This window comes from Camarhynchus parvulus, chromosome 18 (genome assembly GCF_901933205.1).
Source record: "Camarhynchus parvulus chromosome 18, STF_HiC, whole genome shotgun sequence".
NCBI classification, from domain to species: Eukaryota; Metazoa; Chordata; class Aves; order Passeriformes; family Thraupidae; genus Camarhynchus; species Camarhynchus parvulus.
The window spans coordinates 6,242,694-6,262,526 of record NC_044588.1 but is presented as its reverse complement, the minus strand read 5'-3'; the positions used below and the strand labels follow the sequence as shown (position 1 = coordinate 6,262,526).

Here is a 19,833-nt window from a genome sequence, read left to right as displayed (position 1 = left end):
AATCCTGGCCCCTAAAAATTCTTGGTGAGATTTGCCACAGTCAACATTATAGGAGTAACACACAGAAACCAAACCCAACACAATAGGTCCTGCAAGGCAGACTTAGAGAACCTGTCTGAGGAGATCCTTGCCACAATACCATTAGCTGTGGGACCCTCCTTTCCAGGACCAGATTGCTCCAGCGTTCTCCAGGGATGGGGATTTTGCACATTCCATGGAAGTGCTTTAGCCAGTATTCTCCCAGCAATCATGTAACTTACAGCTCCAATGCATTTGGACAGGTTTTCTTTTCTGTTTTTTTTTTTTATTTATTTATTATTAAAAGATGCATAAATATAACCCATAGAGGTGCAGCTTGCAGTGAGTGTTCTTGGACCAGGATTGCTGGACCAGCAGGCAGTGGCCATCCCAGCTGGGGAAGACAGGCCACGGGGTGTCATCACTGGGACTCAAAACAGCTCAGCCACTGGCAAGTGCCCAGGGCTTTAAGCAACCTCTCTGCACCCAAGTCCAAGTGCCACATAATGCCTTAGAGCCCTCAGCTGTGGCTTTGTAACCCCACCACTGAACAGGGACATCCCAGGAACAACCTAGGGAGACCCCAGGGACATCACTGCCTCTCACAGTGTCCTGCTGTATTGTCCTGGGCATGCTCCCACCAGGGCCATGGGCAGCACTGCTATACAGATGTAAGAGGAGATCTTGTTTCTCTTAACCTGAAACCATTTCCTTTCCCCCACTGCCCTCCCTCCCCTCACTCCCTAATTTGTCCCTGGGGTTTTAATATCTATTTCTCCAAGTGCCATAAGCCAAATTTACTGCTCACATAACTGCACTGACTTCAATGGAGAAGAGCGTTTAGGGTGCTCCAAGGAGGCATAAGTAGGAGTGATGTGATGGAATTGAGTAAAGGAAAATATAGTCTGACTGTCAAGAAGAGTTTCCTACCAGTGAAATCTATAGACTGTGGAAGTGTCCCATGGGAATGGGCAGAAACCAAGTTGCTGAAGTCATTTTAAACCAGAACAAGAGAATAGGAAATCAGCCCGGTAACTGGCCAGAAGGAAGGAGGGATGACATCATGCTACTTCTCCGTCTCTAATTTCTGTGGCTGCATTGCTTTGTCCATGAAATTATTTTAACGCAACTGGATTTTGCCTTCTTTTGGGTGATGTGATGGCCCTTGCTGCTTTGGAGAAGTTTCAGTTCCTCTGCCCTGGATTAAATTCTGCCCTGGATTAAAGCAATACCCACTGCAGCCCCCATTAGCCTTTCTCTTATTCTGCTGCTTGTAAACCCCTTCTGGGGTCTTCTCAGGCTTCTTCCCTGACTTACCTGAGCCTCTGGCTCCAGTCCTGTACTTATGGAACTGTACAGAGTGGACCAGCCATTGGGAATAGTGTGAGGGCTCATCCAGGCCATGTGAGGCTATGGAAGGTACCAGACATGGAGCTCTAACTCCGTGCTCCTGCCAAGCAGAAGAGACCCCACAGATGGAAATTCTCCTGCCTTCAGGGATTCTTCAGGTAAATTCCTTGTAGATAATTTGCTGGAAAATCATCAAGGAATGATTTTCATCACTACATATTTCCATCTCTACAGATTTTCATCATTCTGTATTTTCATTATAAAGGAATGATTTTCATCAAGGCACAGAGGGAAATGCTGCTTTCCCTGGTGACCTCTGGCTCTGGTAGCCCCTGCCTGCCTAATTTGGGCTCTGTGGATAAAACCAGGGCTGCAGATGCAGTGGCTGTGCCCTGCTACCACCCAGTGGCTCTGGCAATCTCTTGCCCACGGAACTTCCTAATGTATTTATGAATGACTTAACATTTGCTCACAGTCTCAGCAAAGCTCTAGTGCGAGCAACCTCCTACCTCACACAGTTCCCAGATAATTACAGATTAGAACTGGCTAATTTTTATTTTTGTAAAGCTGTCAGAGATCTGTGTTTGTTATTATTGTCTCCTGGGTTGCCAGTTGCAAAAATACATATGTAAAACCCCCTTTGATCTCTAAGTATAATGACACAGATTTATCAAATGTTTGGCTTTTTCTGTCTCTTTGAAAAGGCTGATTTATGGAGTGGAGTCCCTACCTCCCTTCCTCTCTTGAAATATGAAGTGTTTGTGATCAGCCAAGGTAATATTTAATATCCTGCCAAGAATCCTTTGCACTTCCTAACAAATGAACTACAACCTAACCAAATGGTTCTCATCTGTTTAGCCTCTTCTTTTTAACTAAACAAATTAGCATTAGAATACCTGGGAGGAACACAAGGTCCCTTTCTAGATGACAGAACACAGACAATTATTAGCAAGGGGAGTAACAGTACTGAAAGGAGCAGGCATGGACCTAGCAGATGTTTTCACATCTCCTGTAGTGTCCATGAATGACCTGCACCACAGTGGACACACGGCCACGGCCTTTTGAAGTGGGTGAAGAATCCATTCAGTCGCCTTCTGAATGAAATTAAAGGCACCAGTCCCAATGAGTTAAGTGTTCCATTTAAATCACTTCCAACAAAGACAGGTTTTTCTGGGGGGGGGGTGGTTTCCTGCATAAATGGCTAAAATAAAGAGCATCACCCCACTCCTCCCCACCCACAGACTCAGGATACTCGGGAGGTAACAGCTCTGGTTTTATTTCTGTTTTCACTAGTGCTTTCTCATCCCAAGAGCATCAAACCACCCAGCCTCATCACCCTTCCTCTCTGGGATATAAAGTGTGATGGGTTATTTGGGGTTTAGGAGAACACAAAACACAAATGAACATCTGCAAAGTACAGTTGGGATTATTATAGCCTCCTACAGTCTGCACATGGGCAATTACAAGTTCACGCCCCTCCAACCACACAGTGCTTTCCGAGCACCCTTATTCCCACTGGGGTCCCAAACACCTTTTAATCAGAGGTTCAGGAGAGGCTCTGGGGACGAGGCGGGACAGGACAGGGTGAGACAGGCTCTCCACTGAGCACACAGTTAATTGGATTCATCGCTGGAGGAGGTAGCCAAAGGAAACACATGTGTTATTAGGGCTAACACTTAGCTTTTATTGTAAATGTTTTGGAAAAGAAAACACTCTAAAGCTTCACAGAGATACTGCTATTAATATATCATCCAAATAACAAGTGATTAAAACCAACAACAGCTACTATGAAAATGTGGCTTTGCAGCAGTGGACCTCATGGGATGCAGCCGGGAAAACCATTATGAACAGACCAGCGGGGTGCAATTATAAATAAAAACAGCTCTGCAAAGGCTAAAAAAGCAGCAATAATCAGTCTGGTCTGTGGTTTAGTGAGGGCTACAGACATTACGGAAGGTGCTATTTATTACCAGAGCCAGGGACACTGCTGGATGAAGAGATGCAACTTCGGGAGAAGTCAACAGAGGGAGTGCCCGCCACCGTGGCCAGCGAGACTCGGCCGCACATCCCGGCAGCCGCGCGGAGCAATCCCCGTCCCTCTGTCCGTCTGTCCAGCGCGGCCCTCCTGCATCCCCACGGTGAGAAAGGCACACGAGCGGCGGGCGGCTCTGACCGTCTCCAGAGCTCTGAGCTCTGCAGTCCGACGGCGGCTCTGGCATTGTCACGGCTCCAAGGCTCAGCTCTGCAGGTACCTCGTTCAGCTGCGCTTGTTCCTGATGGCTCCCGGGGACCAGACCCGCGGGCAGCAGTGACACCGCGGGGGACACACTCCCTCCCACCCCAAAACAGACGCGTTTGTCAGTTGGCAGCCCTGGAGGCACTGCCTGGCCCGGCCAAGGTCCCTGGGGTCTGAGCAGCATAGGGAAGAGATGGCATGGAACGTCTGCCTGCAGATGCTTCCACTACGCTCTTCCCAATCCCCATTTTTGAAGTGAGGAGGGTTAATCAGCCTCACTCCCAACATATTGACAGCTCCTGCCAGTCCTTGCCCCCGCTGAAAGCCAAGTGCAAGGCAACAACCAGGCCAGAGCAATCAGATGAGGGAGAAGAGACCTAAATAATATTCCTCTCTGTCGGTGGGTGACTGTGTGGTCCCAGCCATCCTGCTTATCCCTGGCATGCCTGAATTTCCTTCATCAGTGCAGGGATGGCCTTGGCACCTTTGCAGCAGGAATATCCATCCAAACCTTGGAATTCAGCTGATAAACTGAAAGGCTGTTCCTTTCCCCAGTCGGGATGCTGTCCAGCAGCTTCCCTGGAAGCACTGCAGAAATGCCTTAATTACTTTATTTGCATCTCTGTTTCAATTTTAATTTGATACAGTGTCTCCTAAAAAAAAAAAAAAAAAAAAGAAAAGAAAAACCCCAAACATCTCCCAGTCTTTCTCAGCAGCAAAAATCTTGATCTTTCTCCTTGGTTAAAAAACTAAAATATGGATCTCTGGGCCAGACACGTCTTTGCAAATGAGCTTTGAGTGCCATGCCCATCCTGCACCTGAAGAAGTTCAGTGCTGGAGCCTGTCCTGCCATGCTGGGAGATCCCCCGGCAGCAAGGTCTGGTCTCTGTGCATCTTACTCGCAGTCATCCCAGTTAGGGACAGTTTGGTCAGCGTGGGAGATCAGATTCCTGCTCTTTCAAATTACCCAGGACAATTCCCCAAAGTCTGCATTTCTCTTGAAGAACAGAGAGTCTGTCTCCGACTACAACTAGTTTTCAGGGGCACAGACAATGTGTGTTACAGCACACATTCCATGAAAAAAATGTATGAAAAGGAATATGTAATTACAATAGAAAGTGTTAAAAAGGGGAACAGGGGGCAGAAAGGACCATGGGATGCATCTGGGACAGCAAAACCAGGGGAAGAACCTCAAACGCCAAATAGCCCCAATCCTGAGGTCTGCCCACACTTTGGAGACACGTGGAAACCTCTCTGGGTACCCCCCTCACTCAGTGGGCAAGGCTGAGTCACGTGTCCTACAAAAATGAGAATACAGGCATGAATTTAGAGCTGTTCCAGCACTAGTGGTGAGGGTCAGGCGCTCTCCTTTCTAACACCTTTTCCTGAGTCCTTGTGCTCTCCCAAAGCACATGCACCATGGCAGCAGCTCCTCACCAGCTCCCCAGTACAATCCATGCCCACCACATGCAAAGCATCTCTTAGGAAGGGTGAGCAATGTTCAAACAAGCATTTGGGAGCTACAGCCTTTCAGGCACCAGGAAAAACACCCAGCACCTTCCCAGAATGGTTTAATGTGCCAACCTGAGCCCGCTGCCAAACCGTCAGCTCTCGCTCCAAGACCTGGGGGTGCCAGAACTGGTTAGGAACGGTAGGAAAACATCTCCACATTGTGGGAAAACAGCTTGTTTTGCCAACTCTGTTCTGTGAAACAGATGAACTGTACTTTTCTGAAATACTGGAAAGCAGCCCGAAGTGCTGATCCAAGCTGGAAAATCTTCAGCGCAAACAGGTAAAGTCTGGAAGCAGAAAAAACAGAGGTGACGGATGATGGTGTCAGACTGTTCAGCAGAGCCCAGTGACAGAACAAGGAGCAGTGGCCATAAACTAAAACACAAGAAGTTCCACTTCAATATGAGAAAGAACTTACTTCCACTGAGGGTGGCAGAGCACTGGAACTCCCAGGGAAGGTGTGGAGTGTCCTTATCTGGAGACATTCCAATTCCACCTGGTCACATTTCTGTGTCACCTGCTCTGGGTGGCCCTGTCTTGGCAGGGCATTGGATGAGATGATCTCCAGAGGTCCCTTCCAACCCCTGGGATTCTGTGAACAGAAGGGTTCAGAAGGCAGCTCTGAAGGTCACTAGACCTCCTGTTGGAGACATAGAATCCTGTAGTACTTTTATTTCAGAGGGGACTAAAAAACATCGATGGAATCATCCAGAAGGGTACACAGTCTGAGGGATCTCAGGGAGGAGGGTCATCACTGATGACACTTCTGAATTCCTTGGGCGAGGCCAAGTACTGGACACGTTCCCCTGGGGGACAAGCCCTGCCCTGCAGCACTGACCTTGCCATGATGGGAAGAAGGAATTGCAGCACCAAGAGGAAAATTGACTCAAGGTCCCACGGACAGCACAAGTGACATCCTGCATCCCATGTGCCCTCACTGGGACTGGCTCCTTGCCTGGTTAAGAAATTCCATGACTCAAAATGCCATCGGGGACAGCCTGCAATTGAACTTATAGAATTACCACCTCCAGCAGAGCTGCTTGCAGGGAAACAGTACTGATATCTCTGTTTTAATAGCAAAGTGTTCTGTAGACATCCTGCATTTCCCAGGAAGAGGGAATATCTAATCAACTCTGGAGAGCAACCAGGACAACATGCTTTCTGTCTGTAATGGTGATTTCTAACAGTATCACTCCTTCCATTCCTACTCTTCTGGGACTGTCAGAACTGAAAAGGACATGTGTTTTGTGTAAGTCTTGAAATGCCATGGCCTGGCTGAGTGGGAAATGCTGCTGGAGCCAGGAGAGTGTGAATGTGTGACTCTGCTGGGGCAGATTATATTGGAGATTGATACAGGAAGTGAGAAAAAAAAGCCCAGTGGGGAAAATGAGAAGGAAAAGTGCTGTGAGCACAGGGATTGGGTTTCTTCACTCATGCTGGAACAAAGAGCAGAGCATTTTGTCCCAGCAACTGCCGACTGTGCTGGGATGCCTGCTGTGCTGGGATGCCTCCCTGGCAGGGTACCAGGATACCTGCTCTGCTGGGGTACCATACACAGCTCACACAAAGCCTGGGGCTCCTTGTGAACCTGAGAGCACAGGGCAACTCCCAGTCACATAGCTCAGCTCCCCACACCACCCTGCCAGGCCAGTGCTGTGCTCTGTGATCTGCTGAACGTCAGGGCAAAGGAGAGAGGAGGGGACCCAGTCTCCCTGCAACTCCTCACAGCCTTACCCAGCACTCGCCTTGCAGGGCTGTTCAGAGCAATGGGTGTGGGCTGACAGAGACATGAGCTGTTCCCTCCTCCAACAAGAGGTATCTCCATCCCTATTTTACAGCTGGAGTGCATTTCTTCTACAGAGATCTGGAAAGAATGAAGATCTCCTGAGCCTCAGGGCTACTGTTTTATCTACAAAACCACACAAAATATTTAAAGTCCAAATAGACAAAACCCAGTTTCATCCTCTTGAGTCACTGGTTCAGATTCCTCCATCAGCTTCAGTACAGGCTTCTGGTGGTGCAGAGTTGCCTCCTGTGACAGCAACACCAAGATGGGACCTTGTCAGCTACCAGTAGATCAAGGGCTAGGAGGGATACAGCACACTACTGCTATTTTTTTTACTACCACATAAAGAATGGGTATTCCATGGCTGGGGGTTGGAACAAGATGATCTTTAGGGCTCCTTTCAACCCAAACCATTCTGTGATTCTGCAGGACCAGTTCACAGGGCGTTCCTGAGTAATCAGGATTAAGAGTGACAAACAACCATATTGAAATTATCCAGATGGGATAAGGGAAAAACAACATTGCATTTCCACTGCTGTTCCGGGTTCAAGGAGTCCTCAAAGCCTGATGTTTGCACAGCCCAGCATAGAAATGTAGAAAGCCCAGGTTTACCTCCTGTGCAAAGCCATCCCAGCAAGGCACCTCATGCACCTCACCTGCCTCCTTCCCTGCAGAATTTGGGCAGCAATATCAGCAGTGCTGGAGAGGGAATGGCTGACATGAGTCCTTCCTGGGGGATCACAGGGACCACAAACACCCTTGGGTGATGGCAGACAGTTCAGGATTTTTCATTTTCCATAGTGGCACCAGCAATACCGAAAAAGAGACCTGAGAGCACCTACTGCAATATCCATCTCCTGCTAAGTCTTCACTTTGGCAAGGTGTCTGTTTGCAAAGCACATGCAACAGCAAAATTTCCTAAAGGCAGTAAAATGGCAGCATATGGACACCTGACACATGGCCAATGTGCAGCAGGGCTGAGAACACTTTCTCAGGTAAAGAAAGCATTTCTTTTTAAATAAGAAATTTGAATAAGATATTATCTTACATTTAAATCCCAGTTACACTGATTCTAAAGCCATGTTTTCCCTCAAGGCCAGACTCACTGGGTGTGGAGATCTTGGTGCAACTCAGTGACCTGCATTTTACATTCATTCAGTGATTATTACCAAGCTCCTGTCCAGCCCTGAACCCTGTGAATGTTACACATTTCGGCCCAAGAAATGAAGATGACTCTCTTCAGAACACAACCACAGGCATGTCCTTGAGACCTTTAATCAGAATGGAATTCCTCAGCAGCACCCGGGAATTGCAGGCCATCTGAAGCCTGGCTCTATGACTTAGGAGAAACCCACAACCCTCCTGCCTCAGCACCACTTTCTGCCTCAGGGAGGAAAATCTGTGATTTTTTGTGAGCCATCTGCTCTTTTCAGGTTCGTCTCCCACCTAAAGGTTGACCAAATTATTTGGTTTCACACAAACCCCTTCCACTCACATGTGATCTATTTTCAGTGTGCTGCTTGCACAATAAATCTGTATTTCACAAGCTGTCCTTACTCTTACAGTGGTCAAGAACATTGCTGCTGTGAGAAGCGCCCCAAAACTACCAAATACCTTTGCAATTAACTGAACTCGACCGGAGTTTCAACAATAAGTGAATAGTTTGTAACAGATTTGGAGCACTCATCTCTTTTTGGACAGTATGCACTTTATTGCAGAGAAGACTGGATGCATTTTTAAAACAAATTCAGGAGTTGCACAGTTTCCATACAGTTCCACAAAGTGTGCCCCACAGTAAGTAGAGCACAATGGAGGCTGTCAGACAGTGAGGGAGCTCCATCTTCTCACCTGCAATCACTCAAGTCACCAAATCTTGCAGGCAATTGTTTAAGAGCCATGAAAACAGGTGGCCCTGCTCCTGCAAGCACCTCTGCCAGAAAACAGAGGTTAAACTGTGTCACTCCTGAGTTACACCAGCATAACTGAGACCAAGAGCCAGGCTTGGTCCATGAGAGCAGCCAGGGAAGGTTTTATGTCAGTGTGACACACCTGTGGTGAAAGATTTGTGACATTTCCTGAAGGGCTTTATTTGAGAACAAGCTCGAGACAGTGTCTTCCTTTTCAGGTATTGCTGTATCTTTGGATCAGTGCTCATCCTGCTGCCCAGTCCCTCTCCACATGGGAAAGAAATCTTGGCATGAAAATACATCAAGTCATAACAGGCACTACCACAATAAACTATCACCACTGCCTCTGTCTGCCCCGATGTTGCTGTGTTTGGGAGCACACCAGGAGGTCACGGTCAGCTCCAGGCAAGATGAGGGTGAGCCACAGCTGAGCAGCAGGATCAAAAGCATGTTAAACTGTGACCAGAAATGTTCTTCAGTGTATCATTTAACAGGGATAATGCACTCTTCTTGGGAGACCATCCACAATAATTGCTTCAGCGAGACACTGGCTGCATCAGCAAGTGAACATTCTGTTAGATTAAAATCCCCAGCCCTTTTTCTGTAAAATGTGTTTCTTTACCTATTAATCACCCCCAAAGTGAAGCTCTTCTGAGCCACCACCCACACTGTGACATCAAACACAGCTCAAGCTCTTGGTGCCAGTCCAGAGCACGTCTAAGGATGCTGAGATTCAATGGGCTGGCATAAGACACCTTAGCATGGAAAAGCCTTACAACCACCCAGCTCTGGGATACGCTTCTCACCTCCTCCACAACTCACAGCCTCTCTGCCATAAACAGTGATGGTGGTTTTTACCAGCTGAAGATCTGAAACACAGGGCTCAAACACTAATGACATAAAACCACATGGGAGTCAGAAGTTCCCTGTGATGGAGATACAGTGGAATGGCTCAGGGTGTCCAAGGGATACGCTACAGGAGAGCTGTTCAAATGCTTGTGTGTGTTGTGCTGAAAGACAGTTTTCGTCACTCCTTTAGCACTGTGCCAGGTGTATGAGAGCTAAAAATCTACTGAGGTGAGTGGGAATCTTGGGAGGAGCAGCTGATTGAAAAAAAACCCCAAAACTGAGGCTTTGGTGTAATACCGGTGCAGGGATGGCACAGATTCAGAGAAGCAGAGTTCACCCTCTCATATTCTTCAAAGCCTAAGTTAAAGGGTGCCTGGGGAGAAGGGTGAGAAATCATTCCTTGGTCACTTCCTGATGGCTTCACCAAGGTTGCCAGTGCTAAAGGCAGCACGTGTGCGCGTGTGACTTCCTAACTTAACTACCTCAACTACCCATGAGGACAGAGACCACGACTCACAGGGACTTAGGAAAGTCATCCCAAAGTGATGTGCTTCTGGCATAGACTAAATCATAACCTGTGATGAATTAAGGGGCTTAAGACCCTGAATGCTTTAAGCTCTCCTGACTATTCACTTTCAAAAAAAAACCCCAAAATTATCACATGAAGTGGTCACTAGGCACAATGATTCTTCTTCAAACAGATTCCCACAGGATTCCCCCTTGCAATCACTAAAATATACTACCTGATGTGTCATGAGAATGACAGGTATTGACATTTAAGGCAATCTAATTTCCACAGTCATCTCATGACTTCCCCTGTGTAGTTCGCCTTTGTCTTCCTTCTCCAGGACCGACTTCTTGCAGGTGAACATGACAAGCAGCAGCATTGGCAAGTGCCACAAACTGCAGAAGAAGAGCTTCCTGGAGCTGCTGCGGTCAGCATCCCTGTAGAACCGAAAGCCGAGGTAGGAGATGTAGAGGTTGATAGGGAGCGAAATCATGGGGAAAGTCCACGTGGTGATGTTGAGGACAGGAGCCACTGTTGAGAGTCCAATTAAGGCCAAGCAGTGCCGCAGAGCCACCCGCCTGCACAGCCCTGGGTGAGTGACGGACATCATGCAGTATCCTCCTCGGGAGTAATCTTCCCGCAGACCCCAGCTGAGGGCATTGAAGTGAGGGAACTGCCAGGAATAGAGGATCCCTCCTAACAGTAATGCACCTGCAGTGGGAGAGAGAGTGTTAGATGGTCCCTGCAGGAAGTGCCACACACAGACCTCAGATGTCACACCCTGTTTGCAAGAGGGCAGTGCTACTCACCTGTGACACCAGTGACACTGCACACTGGTGGCACTGCTCTGTACAGGGACAGGGCAGACCCATGAGATAAGGAACCTCTGGTTTTCATGGCATTCACACAGGGTTGGAGCATGGTGGTTTATCTAGTTTTGGAGCACTTAATTTGAAAAGCATTTCAGCAAGTCACTTCCTTCTAAAGAACTACTGCTAATTGGTTCCTGCACCAACTGTCTCTACCTGAGGGAAGATTGGTGGGAATGAAGCGAAACTGAGCAAGAGACTGTATTCCTGGGAGCCTCTAGATTCTACTCTCAGATTCCTGAATTGGTGTGTCCAGAGAAGAAAACAGCTAGTGGGCAAAGCAGTGGTTGCATCAACCAGACACAGGGAGCCCAGCTCAGTGACAGAGGACAAGGAGGACAAACTGCTGCTCCTGAGACCTGGGGAACACCACACCCTGGAAGGCTGGAGCTAGGCCAAGCCCTCTGTCTGCCCACTGGATGAGGGAGGGAACTGCTCCTGGCACAGCACAAGCTCCATCATGGACCTGGGCAAGGGGCAGAACTGGCAGAAGCTGTTAATGAACTAACAGGAGATGGAGAACTGACTCCTTCAAACCAACTGCAGAAACTTCTAATCAGTTTGATCAAGTAACTCTATTCACACCAATTAACTACTTTCACATTTAAAAAGGAGCTATGGAAGCACCACATTTCCACAGCTCTTCCTGGGACACAGTACGCGGTTTATTGAAGCAGAAGCAACTCATGTGCTAATTTTAATGAGCCTCCAGGAGGCCCTCAGACCAAGCTCTCTTCACTAATTTTATTTGAAGACACAAAAAAATCCCCCAAGGCTGTTGCAATGTTATAGGCATTCCGGGTTTTCCTCTTGTTTACCCAGCTCTCAAAGCCTCTGCTCTCACATTAAAATGCTTTCTTTGTATCTGCCTGCCTCCATGAACTCATTCTCTATGGAAACTTCTTCTCCAAATGGAGCCATGCATCAAGCGTTATCTTAATGACCTGAGAGAAGCAGCAAATTCTTCTCCAGCAATTCTGACAAAGCCCAAGTCACTGTGTCCTCTGAACAGCTTCATGGTTCAGATTTCCTCTCCATCTATTTCTTGGAGCTGTGCATGCCTAGCTCTTGTCTCTAATAGCACAACTCGCACTGGTGTTGTCATGCAAATAGCAATAATCTTGGTTTGCAAAATTGCCTTTTTTTTTTTCCCCCTACCTTATCACTCGTGAAGGAACTCTCCATTAGACTTCATGCAGGTTACCAGTAGCTTATAAATGCAGAAGTGATGCAAAAGACGCATCTCACTGCTTTTCGAACGAGTAACAAATACTCCTTGAAGTGAGTATGTACCTCTGGAAACTAATTACATGAAGCACAGAGACAGACACACATACCTTGGGTGTGCAGCTTTCAGAACAACATTGTCTGCCACAAATTCCAGGGAATCACAGGGAAGGGAACTTAAAGATCATCTCATTGCACTCCCTGCCATGAGCAGGGACACCTTCCTCTAGACCAGGGTGCTTCAAGCCCTTTCCATCCTGGCCTTGGATATTTCCAGGGATGGGGCAGCCACAGCTTCTCTGGGCACCCTCTGACAGGGCCTGCCCACCCTCACAGGGAAGAATTTCTTTCTCACATCTAATCTAAACCTAGTCTCTGTCAGTGTGAAGCCATTTCCCCTTGTGACTCCAGACCTGTGTAAATAGTCTCTCTCCATGTTTCTTTTAGGCCCTGTCTGGTACTGGAAGGCCACAATTAGGTTACTCCATTTCCTCCTGGTCTATTGCCCAAAATGCTTCAAATCCAGCTACACAATCCTTCTAAAGTAGATTTTTTTTTTTTGATGTGGATGTTAGCACCTTTTCTCAATTGGAACCTTTTAAGACAGCTGAAAGTGATGTACCCCAAAATTACCAATAATTTCAGAATTTCATAGCCAGAAAAGTCAATTTGGCCCTAAGAGAACAGTATTTGATTCAGTTCTGCTGAAACCTGAGGGAGCAGTTCTGCTGAAATAAACCAGAATTAAACTTACTGAAGGAGCAGTTCTCCCTACATCACACAATAGGGAAAATGTTCTTGTCATAAGTCACTCTGTAGATTTTTCTTATTCTTGTAAAACACATTAATGGAGGCAAGATCCTGAATGTGCTACACCTAAGAGAGCAGTATTTTTCAAGTATCACATCTGAAGTGCTTTAGAGACACTAGCTTGTCATTGTTCAGAACTTAGGTAAAGGTAAGCTACAATTATCCATCAGCTAACGACTCTTAAGCAGATGAAGCCAGGGCCTAAGACATGGAGCAGAGGCTGTCCCTGCTTCACACAACTCCAGACCTGTGTCTGTGTCCCTGTGTTTCGGCTCTAATGCAGATTTTGCTTATTCAGTTTTTCAAATGTTGTGCGCAGCCAAACTCAAAACACACCCTAAACCTCAAACACACAAAGCCCTTTAACAGTTCCCTAACTATGACACCATTAAAAAAAGTCATCTGGAGAAACTTTTAAACACAAACAGACCAACTGAAATACTTGAGGCTGGATTCCCATTTACAAAGCTCTGGTTTTTACATGCAAGCCTTTGGAATTCAATTACTTTGATTACATTACAACCACTGAGATAATTGATATTTTACAGAGAGGTTGAACAGTGAAACAATTTAATAGCCCATTATGAGGACTTTAACTGACCCAATCTTTTTGTTTGGTTCCCATGTGCTGGGACATCCTGTAATTTCCTTGACTTAGGCGGAGATTGTCGGGTTGTCAGAGATTTTTAAGTGTCACGAAAGACTGATGACTTGCAAAGCACGACACATGGTACAGTACAACTCAGCATCAAATGAGTTCACAGTAGGAATCCTGTCAAGCCCAGAGCAGACACTGTAATACTCCTTAATTACTAGATGAATGTTAACTATGTCATAATTAAGTCATCAGTGTTTTTAAGCAATATTACAGTGAGACAAACTCTGGAGACTAATCTGATTCTAAACAGAACTGATCTACTCTATGGCCTCTGTGCTGTTCCCAACAGTTTGGGAACTCAGTTTAATCATTGCAAATCTCACTTTTCTCTACAGAGTTTATAATTAAATGAACATAAGACAAGGTTGTTCCCAACTGGAACACATGGACCTGGCACAGGGTTCACAAAAGCAAAGCTGGTTGTTGGACCAGAGTCATTGCTTGGGCAGCAGGAGACAGCCAGCACCCAGGGACACCCAGGGACATGCAGAGACATCCAGCACCTTGGGGTCTCTTGGTTCCTCCACAGCTTGTGGAAATCTGAGAACAGGCAGACTGACAGGAACTCAGATCTGTCTGCTTTTCTGCAATGGTTCATAAATTCCAGGACCACAAGTACCTGGCTGGCTTGTTGGTATCCCAAACTCCCTAGTCTTTTTGGCCAAATTTTTAATTGCTAAAATTGAGCCCATTTATGACAAATTCTTCTCTCTGAGTGTGAGAACCTGGGACAGATGCAGCAGACACTTAGAAATCCCAGTAAGTTGTCAGATCAGTCCTGTTTGATTTTGGAAAAAAATGGCCACCTAAAGAAAACAAGGCCCAGGTCTCCAGAACTCTTTCACTCTTGTGTGCAAAATAGGAATAAAATATCTTCTTCCTGAGTTCTTATTCTTTCATCTCTTTTCACTGTCTTAAATCATCTCAAAAGTTCCAGGATCGCAGAGAACCAGGTAGGTCCTAAAGCACACAAAGAACTCAGGATAAATAACAGGTTTTATTATTCCTCATGAATTTTAAGGTTAAGCTATTATTTCTTTTCTTAAATTTTTCTTTGTGACTTATTTAAATAGTAATAGATCTCCTTTATAATAAACAAGAACAAGCTGAGATTTTTATTTTATTTTAACATGTAAGATAAAGCAAAAATGTCAGCTGGCATTGAAGAAGGTAGAAAATGGTTCTTTCTCTCCGTAAATATATTTTCATCTAGTGAAATACTGAAGTTTTATAAATTGCACTTTTTCTAAAACAAACAGGACACTAAATTTCACAGTCATTCAGCAACTGCTTGGATGTTTTATAGTTCAATAAATTTGGATAAGATTTCGAAAAAATTGTGAGATCAGACTTCCAAAAGGACTTTGGGTTTGCAAACTGCAGCAGCTGACAGTCTAATTTTCAGAATTACAAGAGCAAGAAGCACACCCTTCTAAAGTTCTGCTCTTTAAGGTGTTAAGAAGGCCATGCGGCTCTTCATAAATCGTGATTCAAACTTCATGGTTTGTTCCTTCTAGAGCAATTTATGATGATCCCATTTGCTGGATGGTCCAAATCTCAGATGAGAGAGCAATGTCAGTGCAGGAGCCAGACTAAGTCCTTGGGCAGGAAGAGCCCCTAAGAGAAGGAGGCTGGAAAAATGTTTTTGGGTGTAAGTCCTTGCAGGCTATGGGCTCTGACTACTGGCTAACATCTGGAGAGGAGAGTAGAGCATTCAGGCATCAACAGCTCCTTGTCCTGCCCACCCTGAGCTCACACCAACATCAGTGACACAGTGATTAAATGCTCCAGATCAAATGCCAGTTGCCCAAACTTCTCATGTCCCATAAAGGATAGTGTTCAAGTTCATACAACATTTACTCAAGAAAGAATAAGTACATACAGCTGCTGAGTTATTAGTGCCAACATAACTCTGACCAAACTGAGCAACCTGAGGACTGCAAACCTACCTTCTTAACCACTAAAGGGCAGAAATAATGTTTGAATTCTGCCTGTCTTGTGTTGAGAATGGCACTCTCTTAAGTAACAATTTGAAATATGCCTCTTTCATGCTGGCAATATCTTTCATCATCAAAGAGCTTTATAACTGTCCAGTTGGCACATGGAGCCACAGTGATGGCTTCACGCAGAGATGGATTATTTCAGCTTAAATGAGGCACAACACTTTGCGATGGTCCAGCCGAAACTCTCAAAAAATTTCTGAAGACAGGTTTTTCCAGCAAAGAAAAGTCCTTGAACTACAGAGGGGCACAGGCTGGAGCACAGTGTGTTTTTGTGGAAGATCCAGACTCAGGAGCAAGATCAGCTAGAGTCTGGCCAGCCTGGAAAAGCAGGTGAACATAGGCTGTCCACACAAGTCAGGACAAACGTCCCAGATTATCTGCAGGGACTGCTGTATCAACACCATGTTCCTGAAAACACACTGCAGAGGAACAACATGTGCTCTCTTGCCCTTCTCATTGTACTGTAAAGAACACACAGTGCTTTCCCACTGCACAGGGTTCTGCAAACATCTCAGATCATGTTCAGGCTATAGACAGGACAAACACCTATGCACTTAATCAATAAAACAAAAAAATACGGAATGGGAGCTACCTGTAGCATCATTTCAAGAACAGACTTGCTCCTTCTGTCTTTGCTCTGGTGCTGCATATGTATAACAGGAAAGTGGCCAACAAGGCATTAAAATAAACATGGAATAGTGAAATATCAGCTCCAAAACAGATGTTGAAATCTTAACTGCATTTCCCAAAGCTGGTGTTTACTGCCTTGGCAACCTAAGAATGCTGTTTTGCTTAAAGCACAATTTTAGTAATTCTTCTGCCTTGAATAATGTGAAGGAATTTTAAAATTATTTCCAGACATTGGTAGCTGTGACTTAAGAGAGGAAAGCACTGGCCTTTTGTCTCTAGAAAACGGGTATGGGTTTGGCTGCTGTAGGGAGGCGAAGGCTTTGGCAGTGTAAGCTCAGCCTCTTAATGGATCATAGTCAGGAAACAACCACACACCGTTTTACTTGATAGCACACAACTGGCTCTCTTCCCTTAAAAGATGTTGAACAAATTACTCCTCTTTAACTCAGACAAGGTAGATTAGAGCTCAGAGATTTGACTTGCTCCAGCTGTATCCACCTGCCTGTGAGCACCCGTGCTGTCTCAGGCGGCCTTTTCCACCTTTTCTACAAGAAATTTTAACATAACCAGTCCCAAACTCTTTACCATGGTCCTATATAAGTTTCACAGGATGTTAAATTGACAAGAAATGTAGAGAATACATGTCCAAACCCTTTATTTTCTGTCTTTTCTTCTGTGCTCATCCAGAAGTTTAACACCGTAGTCTTCCCTGGAGATTTGTAACTGTGAGCAATTCTGGGAGTAAAGAAAGATTTTAAAATCTTGTCAAAGCCTAGTTGCCCACTTCAGGTTCAACACAATTTTACAGGATTATTTGGGAGTATTGGTACAAAGATGCACAGTGGTTTGGAGAGTCATGGCCAGAACACACTGTGATGTCCTGATCCAGAAGAACTGGTTTGTCCAGCTCTTGGTTGCATTTTCTGTTTGTGAAGGGGAGCTGGAAGGTACAATCATTACTGCCTGCGCTTCAGCTTGTTTTGGTGATGGCAAATGATTGTTAAATCAAGTGACCTCCAGTTACAAGTGTTCAAGATGCTGTCCTGATATCATCCCTTCTGAAGAGAAATGTTACCAGCTACTTAATTCTTCCCACTGTCTTTAGAATTACGAACAGGATTATCTTGCCAAAATTTACATCCTAATTTGCAATTATGCAGCCTTCTCAAACATAAAGACATTCAGGAATTACCTAGACACTAACCCTAACCAAACTGATGCAATTTCCCTCTACTTTACCCACATCAGCACCACAGCAAGACAACAATCAGCACTTCTGCTTCCACTGGAAAACAAAAGTAGATGCTACTGCTTGTGCTGGATGGCACGAGCGTGGCGAAGCAGCCTTGAGAGGAGAAAGAGAGTGTCACTTCTAAAGCTGCACACAAGGTCCCTGGGCTGGGACAATGGTCCTGGCTGTCACTGTGGGATGCACAGCCCAGCCTGCATTGTGCCCCTCCAAGGTTACACCATCGTGGAAACCAAGGGCGACGAGGAAAACACTGGAAAACTCAAAAGCTTCATGGTCAGGGGTTTCAATAGCTGTTTCTTTTGAAGGATGGCACAAAAGGCCTGTGGAGCAGGAGCATCTAGGGGCTGCAATAGACTCCTCTGCAGCAGCACTGAAAGGGAAGGGGGTGCTGGCCGTGTGTTTGACTTGTCTGCAAAACAAAAGGATCCTCAGCATCCACCAGGAATAGGAAATGAAGTTGGCTGTGGGATTTTTCACCTTGAGAGAGTGTTTCTGGCTTCTGCCTTTAACAGAAGGAAGCCAGATGTCCTCAGGTATGCTCGCCACATAGAAAAAAGCTGTGTGTGTATGGACACACACAGGCATGTGCACTTCTTGTGTGACACACAACAGGTTATTGCAGCCAAAAGCCTCACAGGGAAACACCTTTCATTACACAGGCAAGGCTGAGAAAACAACACCATACATAACTCACCTTAGCTAACCCCAGCAATAGATGCCATAAAAGAAGAGCCTGTTGGGTAAGATGAAAATACAGTCTTTTGCAAATATGTTGAGGAAGCATTTACCAAAGGACCAGACTCAGCAGAGGATTGCAAATCTGCAGAGCCACGCTCCTCATCAGCCACCTCTTTCCTCCAAGTCCCTCCTGCAGATCCCCCCATCCTGTTTTCTCTGTGGGTGCTGTGTTTCACACCCAGGGGCTCAGGGCTATCCTATCAGCCACACACAGGGTAGAGAACCAGGCAAAGGGCATACTGCCTGTGTACTTGTGGGGTCGGTCCCCAGGTGCCCCGGCAGTGGAGCTGCCATTTCTTTTGTCTCTTATGAAGATGGAAAGGAAGAAAAAAAATAGCCCACTGGCTTTTGTCCTAAATTCAGACCAGCTGCTCACTAGTGTTGTCCCTCTGCCTCATTTTTACAGTTTTTACCCCCACAAAGCATACTCCTGGGCCCCTAGCTCCAAGTCTCATATGTCAGTGACATGAATATCTCTGTTTCCTCTGGAACAGACCACAAATTCTACCCTTTCATCTGGGGAAGTGAAACCCTGAAAAGCTGAGTTTACCAGTGGGGGTTTATAGCCGGAGCCTCCTCTCCTCCGGCAGTGGGATGCTGGAGCTGCCCTGCTCTGGCGGCTGGCTCCCAGACCTGCTCCCACATCAAGGGGCTTTGAAAGCTCCAAGTGCTTAACTGGAAGGGACACAAAGATCTTCAAGCTAATTTTGCATGCAATTAAGCTGTTGTTTTGCTCTCCTTCCTACTGGCAGACAAGTGCTACACCAGGGAAAGTATGAGAGACTCCAGCCTTTGGCAGGTTGGGCACAGGCCCCCCTCTTTCCTATTCTCCTTTTTTTGTTACTGAAACCATCCATCTGCCAAATGTCACTAGCTGATAAGAACTGCCCATTTTTAAATCCCCTTTTGTAAATAGATGCTGGCTGACATAATTAATGTCTACCATACAACACAATTTGAATTACAAAGTAAAGGCAATTTAAAAATCAGCCTCCACATGATTACAATTGATACTGAGTCTATAAATTCCATACCCCGAGGAATTATTTAGATTTCTGAAAATGAATGAAAATCAGTACAAGATGTCTTTCAGGGGAACGAGATCAGGAGTGGAGCATCTGATAAACTAAACAGTCTCTTTAGATAAACATTCTTTGGTGCAGTAATACCTATGGCTCCTGGGCCACTGTGGCTCTGCAATGTCTGCTGCACTGTCAGGGCCCTTATCTGCTCTGCCACCACCTACTCAGAATAAATCTCTTTAGCTGATAAGCACATTAGGTAGAGGAGCCCTGCTTGTCACTTCCATCTCACTGGGTGGTTTGTATGAACTCCGTGGCACCAAACTGCTCTGCTCCGTGACACTGATCCTGCTCGCTGGCGGGATCCAGCCTGAGCAGAGCACGGTCAGTTGAAGAAGTACAAAAGTTCCTGGGCCCCCAGCATAACAAGGACATGGGACCATGTCCTTTGGAGCAAG

The 19,833-nt window shown here is 46.0% G+C and overlaps 1 protein-coding gene across 1 annotated transcript in view; it reads right to left on the bottom strand.

The window, feature by feature from the left end:
• Positions 1-8,590: 8,590 nt before the first annotated feature.
• The window catches only part of LOC115911152 (protoheme IX farnesyltransferase, mitochondrial), a 96,434-nt gene continuing 85,191 nt past the window's right edge, over positions 8,591-19,833 (bottom strand). Inside the window, 1 exon segment of the mRNA XM_030961893.1 lies at positions 8,591-10,877. Coding sequence (XP_030817753.1) covers positions 10,435-10,877 — 443 coding nt within the window. The 3' untranslated portion in view covers positions 8,591-10,434.